General features: G+C 41.5%; 1 protein-coding gene across 1 annotated transcript in view; it reads left to right on the top strand.

Annotated features, from left to right (window-relative positions):
• prtga (protogenin homolog a (Gallus gallus)) overlaps positions 1 to 14,367 on the top strand; it is a 39,192-nt gene that overhangs the window by 22,359 nt on the left and 2,466 nt on the right. The window contains exons 11-15 of the mRNA XM_019886786.1: positions 10,449 to 10,544; positions 11,143 to 11,329; positions 11,417 to 11,544; positions 12,405 to 12,575; positions 13,690 to 13,869. Coding sequence (XP_019742345.1) covers positions 10,449 to 10,544; positions 11,143 to 11,329; positions 11,417 to 11,544; positions 12,405 to 12,575; positions 13,690 to 13,869 — 762 coding nt within the window. The remainder of the gene's footprint in view (positions 1 to 10,448; positions 10,545 to 11,142; positions 11,330 to 11,416; positions 11,545 to 12,404; positions 12,576 to 13,689; positions 13,870 to 14,367) is intronic.

The raw sequence follows: 14,367 nt of genomic DNA, 5'->3' as shown, positions 1-14,367 counted from the left end.
GTGTGTGGGTTTGGGTGTGTGTGTGTGTCTTTTCAGCAGCTGCTGGATAGTGTCGGTTGGACGGGAGCACATCACAGCTCCTCTGGCCTTTGAGGTCACTCGCATTCATTCTGGCTTTTGTTTTTTTTTTTTTGGGTTGTTTTTGAGGGGGGCAGAGGAAGTAAGTCTCATGCAATGCAGTGGACAACTGACCATCTGTGGCCGGAGGGGGTCAACCAGGTGGCCAACAGCTGACTTGTAAATTAGGCCGTGTGATGCTTTAATAGCATTCAAAAGAGACGAACGGGCGCAATAAATTACGACCTACGGAGCAAAACCGTGTTGCTTTCATTTACTCTTTTGGTTTTAGAATATTCCTGAAGCATGTTTTACTGTTCATATTTTATTCTATATAAGCAAATTAAAATAGAAAAAAAATCAAAAGACATTTCGGAGCTGTCACTTTTGCATTCCTTCTGTTCTCACATGACGATCAAATATTTATAGTTTTCACTCTAAATTGTCCCTAGGTGTGAGTGTGAGCGTGGATGATTGTTCGTCTCTGTGTGCCCTGCGATTGGCTGGCAACCAGTTCAGGCTGTGCCCCGCCGACTGCCCAAAGACAGCTGGGTTACGCTGCACCGTGCCATGCTAACACGCATTGAAAATCCCCATAGATAGCCTAATGAAACAAGCATCAATGTTGCAGTTGTTTATACCTTTTAAGCAACAGACATGTTTTTTCTTTCCTTTTCACATTTTTCTCTCAAGAATACAAAAATAATTTGTACACATACACATGGACAGACAAAAAAAAACATTACTCACAGACATACTACTAACATTACCGCATCTTAGTTGTAACGATCTGCTTTGTGTTAAACCATCAAATCTAAGTGTGTTTGATCTATGTTTGAATTATATTGCACACTGATGGCGAAGGCACCACTGTATTTAAAGCAACGCTAAATTCCTGGGTTCTGTCGAACTGCTTAGAGAAGTTTGCCAATAATCTTGTTAAGGCATTGCGTTTGTTACTGGCTGACCTTTGCCCTGCGCTGTCAGTAACATTGGAAGGGTTTCAGTCATGGGTCATAAAGGGAGCCACTCAGCCCTCCGGGTGGGAAAGAGTAGATGGCCATTGAGGAGCTTTGAGGTGGTAGGAAAATAGGGGGGTGTTTGTGGGATTCTTTTTGCCGTGTGTCTTCTGTTGAAATTCAGGTGTCTGCTAACAGTCATCATTCCGAAAATGAGAATGTGTGAAATCGCTCCCTCTGTCGTCAGGGAGGTCGTGCCTGCTGTGGATTAAGTGTGGAGCAGCTGGTAAACATCAAATGAGTTTCCCTTTTCAAAGACAACTCCTCTGACTAGAAACAGCTTCCTGCAGAGACTGTAGCTTCCTGCCAAGAAAAAGTTGTTGTGGTTTGACAGCATGGAAAGCCATTTGAGAATTTACCTAATAGTGATCTTAAGGTCCATGTACTAATATGTTCTTTGGTGTTGCTGGTAAGACAATTCAGGGCAGTAGTAGAACAACTGCATCTTTTAATAGATTATTTTTCACGATGAGTGCCACTTAAGGCCTCCTAGTATGCAATTACACCTTACACAGAAACTTCTATACTCTACTAGTAACAAGAATAGACCTAACTAGTAGCCGTGTGTCACGCAATGGTGGCAATACAGACCCTACTTACCAAAGGTAACCACTGGGAGTTTTGATTCATGAGTAACTTGTAGTTTTAGGCCAAATAGTAATATGCAGAAATATCAGGCAGTAGTGGAAAACAATGTTACTAGTAAGGCACAGTAAGTTTGTCTAGTGAAGATAAAAAAGGTGCACCAGTATATGGAGATGATGAAGCCATTTATTTTGATATCCTTGATGTCCAGCTCAAGGTCCATGGACTAGTAAGCTCTGTGGAATACTAGTCGGACAACTACATATTACTGCTGAGGTAAAATCGTGCACTAGTTGACAACTGTGTCCCACTAACACGACTCATGAGTAGTGACATTAAGCAATTCTACTAGTTAACAGTACAGCATGAGAAAGACATTTTCGTTCTGCTGGCGTATCCTTGTCGTCCTACTAGCGTGCGGAATTGTGTGACGATTAAAGACAAATAGCGCACTATTACATGCACCTGAAGCTGGATTTCAAATACATGTTTAAACAGCTTTCCATCTGACTTTTTGTGCAACATGACGCAATCCTTCTGATGATGATGTTGATGAATGCCATCCACAGTTCCTCTTTCTCCTGAGCTGCATTTGGAGCCCTTGAACTGCACCACAATTTTGGTGCGCTGGCGGCTGGCGCAGAGAAATTTGGCCAGCGTACAAGGCTACAAACTCTTTTACCACGAGGAGAGCCAGTCTGAGAGCGCCCCACTTCAGCTGCGTGCCTCGGATCACTCACACACCATTGGAGGCCTCGGTGAGTTGGCCTTTCATCGGAATTAATTCTCTTCTCTTGGCTACACTGAATATTGCGCACTCTGAATCTTTAAATTGGTGGGGCAAAAATTCGACTACATCATAGGAAAACTCCAGTATTGTGTTCATGATGGACGTGTGTTATTTGTCATTAAAAAAATGCATTAATGAGTCATTATAAAACTACAATTCTATACTTTGAAAGAGTATCAAAGTCGATTGGAAATGTCTAAAAAAATGTTTTCACAAATCTATTCTATTGGCCAGTCAGTTGTAATGGCAATTCGACATGTAACAGCGCTAAATGGAAGTAACTGTTTGTACTATTGAATGCTGACCGTCCCTTTGAATGCTGACCAGTTATTTTGCGGATAAGCAAAGTTGCCTGCTCATGCACGAGTCTGCACTCTGTGTAGCTGCTCAAAATGGTGATTGCGCTGACCTTCACCACCTCCCAACAAGATAAAATGAGAGCGCAAGATGCAGAGAGGGAGAAGGCTCCCTTGACACTAGATCTGTCTCAGAAGTAAAACTCCCCCTTTTCCTCACTCGAAAAATGGATAGCTATTAACGCTTGGCTGCAGAAAGGAGCGCAACAGCCACAAAGGTGAATTGCGTACCGATTCATTTCCACCGACTACACTGCATGTTTTATTCATTCGGTACAGAGATCGAATACCTGAGCTGTATCAAAAAGTTCCGCCTTTGCTGAGATAATAATACTTGGCTTTCATTCACAACAACAAGAACTACTGCACTACATCTCTCAGGGTTGAACACTACATGGTCACCTTTGGAGCTGCTATTGTTGGATCTTTATTGTCTCTGTAGTTTTTATTCAAATGTTATTAGCCTGCTCTTGTATACCTATTTACCTATACCGAATGGCTACCGAGCTGGATTTTCCTCCATCTTTAATGACAGATAAAATGGCTGAAGTTTTGTCTTGTTTTCAGCAGAGGTTCATTAGCTGGAGAACAGAACGGGACCACGTCCCACTTCCATGGGCACTGTGCTGGACCAACAGTGTGTGTGTGTGTGGGTGTGGTGTGTGTGTGTGTGTGTGTGTGTGTGTCTTTTCAGCAGCTGCTGGATAGTGTCGGTTGGACGGGAGCACATCACAGCTCCTCTGGCCTTTGAGGTCACTCGCATTCATTCTGGCTTTTGTTTTTTTTTTTTTGGGTTGTTTTTGAGGGGGGCAGAGGAAGTAAGTCTCATGCAATGCAGTGGACAACTGACCATCTGTGGCCGGAGGGGGTCAACCAGGTGGCCAACAGCTGACTTGTAAATTAGGCCGTGTGATGCTTTAATAGCATTCAAAAGAGACGAACGGGCGCAATAAATTACGACCTACGGAGCAAAACCGTGTTGCTTTCATTTACTCTTTTGGTTTTAGAATATTCCTGAAGCATGTTTTACTGTTCATATTTTATTCTATATAAGCAAATTAAAATAGAAAAAAAATCAAAAGACATTTCTGAGCTGTCACTTTTGCATTCCTTCTGTTCTCACATGACGATCAAATATTTATAGTTTTTCACTTGATGTTGGACAGCTATCTTAGTACTTTGAATAATAAATTCACAGTGTGTGGAACAAGCCGCTGATAAACATTAAGCCACTCTGTGAACTTAAATTGTCATCAAACCAAAGTTTCAGCTCAATAAATCCTCTTTGCCAAAGGAGCGTCTTGGTGGTGTTTAGAAAAGTGGGGACAACCGATAGTGAAGGCAGATTTACTGTGTGTTTTATGGCCACAAGCAGTGTTACCCACATCAAAGCCTCTCATTGTGTTTGGCTCTCAAGAGTCACAAAGCTGCTTTATTGGCCGAGGTTTGAAAGCATTGCAGCCCCTCACCGGCAGAGCTGTAGGCCAAACAATCAGTGTGTTTACCTACGTGAAAGAAAACTTAACTATTGCATGAAACCTATTGAAAGTCGACTTTTCAAATGCACCTAATGTGAACATTCTGCTTTTTAGAAGTTCATTTAGCTCGCTCAGATTAACACACTCAGACTCCATCGATCAAATACAAATGGCAACTTTCTGCATGTAGCATCCACATATCAGGTTTACCCCATTAGAATTAAAATGAAAGTAGCGCACCTGTATCTTGTTCGTTCATCCATCCATCCATCCATCCACCCATTATCCGAACCGCTTTATGCTCACGAGAGTTGCGGGCGTGCTGAAGCCTAACCTAGTAACTTCGTGACAATTTAGATGGTGCACCCATCAACAAACATGTAATAGTCTTCAATTCGGCGTCTTGTTATCATGAATGACACAAGTCAATAGTACAGAGGTGAGTAGGCTCGCCACAAATTGAGCTCAACTAAAAGTACTATTGCTTTACAATAATATGATTCGAGTAAAAGTTCAAAGCAGTCCTCCAAATAATTACTTAATAGTAACTGAAAAAGCGACTCAAGTACTGAATAACTGGCGATGTGATAGCTCACAAGGTAGACGTCAAGGCAAACCAAAACATAGGTCGCACAAGTAATAATGGACTTTAAATAAATAGCTAGCAGAATGTAGCCGTTAAAAGTATCATTTAAAAAAAATTACTCATGTGAAGGTCAATACTATTTTGTATTAACACTACTCTGACAAATGCAGTACATACCATACATTGATATTTTACAGAGTGCGTAGAAGGCCATCCGCAATAGGTCACTCTATGTTTCCATTTCATCAAATTTAATCTAAGAAAGGGACACAGAAATTTGACCCTATCATGAACATGTAATGGATGAATACAGTTTTAAAATACAAAATCATAATAATTCTGTGAGAACCTTCATCGTAAAGTACTGTGTTCACACATTATAGGATCTTACGGTGTGTTCTTTTGTTTTAGTTTTTTTGCTTTGCTTTGTTCTTGTTGCTCTTTTCGCGCACCGAACATGGAAAACACAACATCTGGCCTCCTGTGAAGCAACAACACAAACTGTGCCAGTGAAAGTCCTGCTGGATTCCTGGGACTACCCATTAACACATTTAAAGTTTTAAGATAATCTTTATTAGTCCCACAATGGGGAAATTTACCAGCGTGTTTTCATGCTTGTTAGTGTTCCAATCGTGTTAGCATTGCTTAGGGGCATGCATTCTTCATGTAGTGGAGTTCATACACTTTGAACGCCCTCTACGGATGTTTAAAGGGATCTCCTGGGTCCCTTTACACGGCAAAGCCAATCGGCGTCTTAAGATTTTATATGGCTTTGTTTTCATTTTCAAGCTTGCTTTCATGCACAATTTTTTACTCTCACTTGGACAAAAAAAGTCTCACACAGTAAAAAAAAATAAGATTGCTATCTTCTCTCTGTGGGGGGTTTTGTTTTAGAAAAATGGTGTGTAAGAGCATTTTTGTGAGTGTGAGAGAGTTTTGGGGTGAGTGTGTGAGTTGTTTTGGTGAACGTGAGAGTTTTTCTGGTGAGTGAGTTTTTTGGATGAGTGGCTTTTTTGTGCGTTTGCATGTGCATTTGTTGGGGAAGGGAAGTGTTCCTCCGAGTATTTTGGTTGAGCTTGAGCTTTTTTTGTGGAATGTGAAATTTTTTTTTTTTTTGGAAGTGAGAGAGCTTTTTTTTTTCGTCACTTTTTTGTGCAGCTGAAAGGTTTTTCTGGGTGTGTGAGAGATTTTTCGCATGTTTTTTAAGTGTGTTTGGGGTTTAGATTTTTGTAGTGTGAGAGTTACGATAAATTGTTTTTGACCTATGTTGCACCTCCTATCTTTTTGCATGGTTGTTCTTTGTTGTCATTTCAACGTACATGAAGAACCAAAACGTGAGAATTCCATTTTGAACAAATTCAGAAGCGTTTTAAAGGCCATCGAAATCCCCTTCAGATTCCCTGTGCTGTCTTTATGGATTATGGATATATATTTTGCATTGTAAGTACTTTTAGATGTGCTATTGAGCTGTTTTGTGACTAGATGATTTCATCTCCTTTCCACAATTGAGTTCCCTTGTCTTGAATGAGCACTAAAAATGAGGAAGATTTCGAGTGTCATATCTTTGTTTTTGGGCTTCTGCACATATTGAGGCTGTAATCCAAGCAGATATTGTGCAACTAACAAAAATGCTGCCTGTTCATTTTCCTGATGACCAGAGGATTGTTATCATTTGAATATTCTTGTACTCTAAATAGCATTTCCAATACATCTACTCATCCATCCTTCTGTTGTCAATAACATCGATTTCGGAATGCTCAGCTGTGACCAAAGCGGATGCTCCTGATTCAGCATGGTGTGTATGGCTTCACGAGGGCCTACTCTGAGCTGTTTGACAAAGTAGAGTATAACAGTCCCAAATGATTGAAAGCGCACCGGGAGGGACAGGAATGTGTTCCGGAGGTTCCGCTCGGGTGTAAAAGGTGTGACCTTTACCTCGTCTGTGTGTGTGGACTGTGTCCTTTGCCTGGCCTGTGAGGTGAGCTCAAATAACTCAAACCTTTTGGCACCAGGCAGCGCTGTGTACCCAACTGGACATTCATGCCTCATGACAACACATCATCTGTTCATTTTGTTGATGCAACCCAAATATGCATGATGCATGTTATTCTGGAGCTCACTTGAAGGATCATTTTGCGCTGACATTTCTGTTTGTTTTGTGCGTGCGTGCGTGTGTGTGTGTGTGTGTTTGTGTGTGAGAGAGAGAGGGTGAGAGTGAGGATGCGGGGGACGGGATGATAGATGCTGGGGTGCGGCCTGACGTTTACGACCCCTGTTCAGGGCAGGCTTGCTTACGGCCTGGGGGGCCTTTCGCAGGGCAGAACAAAACCTCAGAAGCCAATGAGGTCTGCATTTTTGCAGTTAAAAAAAAAAGAAAAAAAAAGAAAGAAGAGGGTGACCACTAATGGCTCAAATGTGCCCTTTAATACAAACACATTGATTTATGGAAGTCACGCCATGAGAGATTTACACCAGTGGGAAGAACAGGAACATACTTTACTCGAGGAATGTCTACGAATCGAAGAATGCTGTATTCTAAGAATACAATTTGTTGTAATCTAGGCAAATGAATAATTCAACCCTATTCGATTGAGTAGCCAATGAAACTTTTACGCAAAGTGCTATATTGTAGCAACTTTCATAAGTGAGTTTGGGTTTATTCCTATTGATTTGGAAAGAAAAAATGGTTTAGGAGCCATTGTGAAATGTGGTTTTAAAGCTCTTGTATAAGTTACAAATGTAAAAATAACTAAACTATTGGTAATAACTATTTCCAAATGTTGGAATTTTACATGTCCAAACATTTTGGACAGCAAGCAGAACTTTGGCAACTTCCTCAAAAAAGTGGCTTCTCGCTTTTTATTGCTAGTCTTGATTGAAGCTTACTAAATTAAACACAAACAAAATAATCACGTTCTGCATTTAAAACAACCACAACACTTTGCTTTAAAGTCTACTAGCTTGATGCTAATACATGATAGGAAACACAATAGACAGGCTAACGAATAGCATTCAGGTGGCGGTGTTATGATGCTTCAAGGATATTTGAATGCAAATGGTACAGTAACAGACAACAATACTCACAGGGGTGTAGTCTTTATCCGCTGCAAAGAACGGCAAATCTTTGTGTCGGTTACTGACTCTCACAGAAGTTGTGAAAATCTTCATTAATGTGTACATGGCTGTCTTGATACACAAACTGTTTATTTTTTTCATTTTGTCTAATTATGGTATGATTTTTTTATTCCGTACTTTTTTTCCGTTTTTTTATGGAGGGGGGAATGGACGAATGGCATTCCCATTCATTCCAATGTGTACTGAGATGAGTTTTACTTCGGTAGTGAATGAGGCAATTAAAAATGGACCCATTTTTGGAATGTTGACCATACTAAAACACAACAACAGACTGTATTGATAATGAGCCACACTTCCTTCATCATTTCAAACATTTCAGCATTAAGATTTGTCTCTCGGTAGTATTGTCCTGCTTTTGCACTTCCTGTGCTTGACCCTCCCCCCTTCCAAAAGAGCCCTATATCCCCTCCTTTTGCAGGATTTAGCTTGCCCGGATTCCATGTCAAAGGTCACAGCCCAGATGTCACAGCTTACGCCCCCTACCCCGCACCCCACTCACCCCGTCAGAGATCCTCTGCGACATAATTACGCTAGGTCCTTTGTATTGAGATGCACATTATGCTTCTCTTTTGAGGTGGACAAAAAGGCATCAAAGTTAAGTGTTCAATTAGGTCCTTGAGCTTGGTATCAAAAACTCTCAAACAGTTTGTAACTATGCAAAGTATGATGGCAGATTTAGGGGAACTAATAAGAATCCCTGTGAGGTTCTTCTCATATTCCACACCCGTGACCTGAGTTTTCAGAGTTTTATCTCAGGTTGACCCCCTGGCCTTGGTCTGGCTCCAGTGCAGCTCCTCTGGCCTGTGTTGGGGGTGGTGGAAGGAGAGCCCCTCCTCCCCCCCTCCTAAACACCTCCTGCACATAACTTTTTCTCTGATTATTCTGCTAATGTTTAGCATTAAACATCTTGATGTTGTTCTTCTGAAACAGTCTCATTTTATCACTCTTCTTAGTAAATGACCACAACTGCAGGTACACGTGCATGGAAGTTGTTTGCGATTGTAGTTAGAGTAATTTTGTATAAGTATAGTGGTGCCTTGAGGCAGTGACTGAAATCACTTTTTTTTTTTTTTTTGCTCTAAATTACAAGCAAGAACTTGAGACTGGCTCCATGTACAGTATGTCAGTATGTCTGTTATTATACTGCCCCCGAGTGGCCAATGCATGCACACCAAAAGGAGCAGCACAATGTCCATTGGAATTTGAAGCAAAAAATGTGGCAAAACCTGTTTAATTTCCTATTTAATCATGCATTTGATTTAATTATGTCATTACTGTATGTTTTTAGAAAGTACAATTTTACAGAGTGCCGTATTTCTTATTTCCACGTATTTCAATGTGGAAATGTTATTTTAGATGCAAGTGTTACACAACATGCAAGGAAGTTACGAGCATGGTCACGGAACAAAATTACTTTGTATCTTAAGGCACCATTTTATTAAAATATTTTTTCATGTGTTATGCGCATCATACTCTGAGCTATTTTGATCTGTAACAAAATAACGTAACCTTGGTATGAAGGTATACTTCAACATCACTGAATAAACACATTCTCAAAAGTTAATACCTCTGGTAAAACTTTACTATACAGCTGTTGTCACTGGATGCAGTTGTACCGAATGTGTATATAACCACAGAAAGGGACATTCATGATCATGTTTGAAGAAAGCATAATCGCGCAAGTCATTTTTAACTTACTGTCACAATATCAATACCAAAATACTAGTGTGCTCGCTAAATTGCATGTTTTTCCCCTTCATGCTTGTGTAGATTGTCAGTCAGCCAAGTCATGGTCATCTGAAAATGAACTCTATTTATTTGTTGAATTCAATGTTCACATTCTGAATGGAAATTGTGGAATAATGTGGTTTTAACGTCATGTTATTTTATATCCTCAAATATATCATGTTGCACTGGATGACTAGATTTGATCTGCACCTTTTGTGAATCCTGAGTGTGAAATAAACAATTGAATTTGGTCACATGGTCAGCGTCCTTAAGGTCACCGCGGCCCACAACTGCTGTTGGCCACCACCAATGTCCTTCCCTGGAGATTTTCTTAGTCCAGTCCCCACCCCTTACCCCCCCAGTTGTGACTGTGAATACAAGTGTCCACTGACCACTAAGCAGCGAAGGCTGACCTGGGCAAGATAAAGGACCTTTTTGGGTTTTTTGCATTCAAAAGACGGATGATTGGGTCATTGATCCAGTCAAATCGTATAGTGAGAGCATCTGGCCGGCTGACATCGCTCTCAGTCCCAACACACCATCACATCCAAAGCCCCCATTGACCCTACACCCACTCAGTCAGGATAAATAGGTACTCTTAATTCTCAGTGATCACAAGCAGGAAATCTTTGTAGTTCTTAATCAACGTCCACAACTGAAACCCTACATTGTTTGATTTTGAAATGTTGTCATCTACTTTCTTTTTAAATGCAGACCCACGGAAGAAGTACCACGTGAAGCTTCTGGCTTACAACTTCATTGGCGATGGCTACCAGGCAGACCAGACGATCAGCACCCCCGGATGTGTCTGTGAGTTTTGAAAAACACTTAATGTGTCAACAACTCTGAAAAAAAACACATTGTTTTTTCTACGCTGTGGTACGACACTGAAAGTGCACAGCTCTAAATATGGACTAGACTGTACATACTTTGCATACTGTAAAAATCCATCAAATAATGGTTGCTTTAAAATCGGGGGTGCGAATGAAAAACCGCAATATTAGTTGACGTTCACCGTGTTTTACCTTTGAGATGTTCAACAACTACGGGCACCCAACTTTTTAGCGGTTGATGCCGATTTCGATATTGGTCAGGATAAAATTCTGAAAACGATTAATATACCGATTAAAAAAAATAATAATAAAATGAATTAAATAATTCCCTTTTTCTCCCTTAATATTTACAACTATGAATGTAAGAATTACAGGCAGAACATCTGACTGTTTTACAATCCTTTGTCCTTTATTTGTTCAACTTTACAAAAGAGAGAAAAATCAGCAAAACATCGGCCAATTTTTTGCAGCTTTTAAAAGAGCTAAAAATAACTGATCAAATAAGACAGGCCCTACTAAATACATATCTTTCCGATGCCAACGGCAAGCATCATTTGCCTACTTGCATTTCTCAGCTGTCCGAGATCGCCTGGTGCCGCCTCCGCCACCACCTCATAACGTGTACGCAAAGACCAACAGTTCGTCGACCATTTTTCTTCACTGGGGCCGACCGGCCTTCACCTCCAGCCACGCGGTCAACTACACCGTCCGATGCAATCCCATCGGCTTGCAGAACGCCTCCCTGGTGCTCTACCTGCAAACGTAAGAGCTTATTCTCCATGCATGTGCCATCAATGTGTTCATGTATTCATCAGGCTTACATTTTTTTAATATCGATCTTGCATTCAGGAATGAGCAAAGCCTTTTCGTGCGAGATCTGCAGCCTAACACCAAGTATGAATTTGCTATCCGGCTTCATATTGACCAGCTGTCCAGCCCATGGAGCCCCGTGGTCTACCAGAGCACTTTCCCTGAGGGTGAGTGCCTTTTCATCCGCAAATCACCAATGCTGAATCATATCATTGAATCATAAGGCTTACAATGAACACACATCAATTTTTTTGTACACAACGTGGACGCTGATCTCGTGGTTAGCATGTCTACTTCACAGTTCTAATTAGCGCAGAAGCTGCTGTTAGCTACAGATCACGCCCACGCACTCACATTCACACCAAATAACAAGTCTTCACTGTAACAGTATTAAAATAGAAGTTGACTTGTTATTTTCAGCTCATTCATTGCTGTGGACATTTCTGTTCATCTGCTGGAATTCAACCGTTGACTGCCACTGACGAATATGTACATTTGTCAAGTCCATTTTTCAAATAGGTAGTCGTGCAAGAGGGTCTCGTGCCATTTATCTGGGAAATTAAAACTTCCACATAACCGGATTGAGGAACATCAGCAGATGTCACCATTACATCGCTTTGGATTCGGCCTTGGCACAGCTTTTGATTCTTATTAGGGCATGGGTGTCAAACTTAAGGCCCGGGGGCCAGATGTGCCCCGCGGCATCATTTTTTGGGACCCTAGAAGTCATATCATGTCCGTTGACTTCATTGTTTTTGCAAATTGTCTTCACAACACTGACATATGAGATACTACAATATTTTTTGTTACCAATCCCACCTTTAAAATAAACTGAAACTTAGGTGAACACACAATTTAATGGCTTGTTCCCCATCAATTTGTTGTGTAAAAGTAATAACATCAGGCGTGCATGCATTTATGAGTTCAAAGCCATACAAGCCATCCGAGGGAAACCATACTTACAAGGTGGCCCGTGAAAAAAAATCTCACACCTGGATTGACATGACTTGTCTTCCATCTCTCACAGCTCCCACGCTGCCTCCCACCAGCATCAAAGTGACTCTGATCGACGAGGACACCGCCCTGGTTTCATGGAAACCCCCAGAGGAGGCCAATCTTTCTGTTACACACTACACAATCCTGTATGCCTCCAGAAATGAGTGGCTCACCGGGGAATGGCAGGTGGTGCAAAGAGAAGGTATGTGTATATGTGTGAGAAGCGAGAGAAAAGAGCCACACAGGCAGGGAGATACATAAATCCATTCACAAAGCTTTGCTCCAGTCCTCGACAAATTGTCCATTGGAAATCAATACGTTATTTCATCTTCGCTGACATTTTCTCTTCCCTTTGTTGTGATGCGTGACAGCTTAAGTTTGCGGCGTTTGTCGTTCTTTTGTGATTACTTTGCTTTTCACCTTATTTACACACAATCTTTTGAGCCATATCTACAAGCAAGTAATTGAAATCCATGTCTATTTGCTACCAAAACATGAAAAATAATGATGGTATTGATGATGGCGGTGGCACGGTGGGCGGCTGGTTAGCGCGTCGACCTCACAGTGCAGAGGTCTAGGGTTCGATTCCAGCTCCGGCCTTCCTGTGTGGAGTTTACATGTTCTCCCCGTCCCTGCGCGGGTTTTCTCCAGGTACTCTGTTTTCCTCCCACATTCTAAAAACATGCATGGCAGTGATTGGGCGCAACCAAATTGTCCCTAGGTGTGATCGTGAGCATGGATGGTTGTTCGTCTCTGTGTACCCTGCGATTGGCTGGCAACCAGTTCAGGGTGTACCCCGCCTACTGCCCAAAGACAGCTGGGAGCGACTCAAGCACGCCCAGTCTGTGGCGAATAATGACTTATTTTATTGTTTGATTGTACACACAACTTGTCACCAATAGAGGGTGCCAGTAGACTGAAACGTCAGAATGTGTTGACCACACTGGTAGCAGTCCACAGTTGCCCTGAAAGTCTGCGCGGGTGCCATAATATAATGCCGGCAAATCTCTGGGGCAAAAATTTGTGCCGACCTATTTTTGTGGTGCAATTATCCGACTTAGTCGAGGTTTTTTCCCCCAACAAAGTCGTTATTCCTCTTTTTTCTTTACTTATTTGCTCTGTCAGTGCACTGTGCTACCACAGAGTGGCGCCAACGCCGAATTTCACATTTCAACCCCGGATGATTACAAGGCTTTTATATTCAAATGATGTGTCAAAATATTTTGTTCCCCCTCATTCAACAACTTTCCATGTAAACATAGTCATGAACACAAAACAAAAATAAGAGCAATGCAGTTGTACTGTATGGCTGACAGGGAGTATCACCATGGCGTTGCTGGAGAACTTGAAGCCTGGCCACTTCTACCTGGTGAAAGTGTCGGCGTCCAACAACATGGGCGATGGGCCCTTCTCTCACATGGTGGAGCTGACAGTGCGAGCAGATCCCTCCTCTGGTCACGACCCTCGGCTCTCGCAGGGCTCCCCACGGTCCAATGGTCAGCAATGTCTTCATTTCGTTATATGTCTACTCTTTTTCAAACTTACAGCTTGTTCAGTTTTACTAGACGTAAGCATAGTCTGCAATGCAAAATAATTACTTCTTCAACAGAATGTTGCTTCACTTCTTAAAACCAACGTTTTCTGTCATTTGCTCCACAGGACTGCTGTCCGCCATTAAATGCCATTCAGAAACTAAGAATATTAGATAACATGTAATTTTGCCCTTTTCCAAAAACTGATGAATGATGTAATCTGGTAGAAAAAAAAAATCTGTCGCGTGTTATGTTGTGCTGCATTGAGTCTAGAATGAAACCGATTTTATCCAAATTGTGTGAATCATTCCAGTAAATAACAAGGAATGACAAAATGCAGTTGTCAACAGGCCACACGTGGCCATGACAGAACTACAAAGTGGAAATGGATATAAAGACTTAATTGTGGATCTATCTGAAGAGCTGAAGTTTAAATCCTCACCACTGGGAAGTGGCATTATA

This window comes from Hippocampus comes, unplaced genomic scaffold (assembly GCF_001891065.2).
Source record: "Hippocampus comes isolate QL1 unplaced genomic scaffold, H_comes_QL1_v1.1 scaffold261, whole genome shotgun sequence".
NCBI classification, from domain to species: Eukaryota; Metazoa; Chordata; class Actinopteri; order Syngnathiformes; family Syngnathidae; genus Hippocampus; species Hippocampus comes.
The sequence above is the reverse complement of the archived record's forward strand: the minus strand, read 5'-3'. Positions and strand labels throughout refer to the sequence as shown.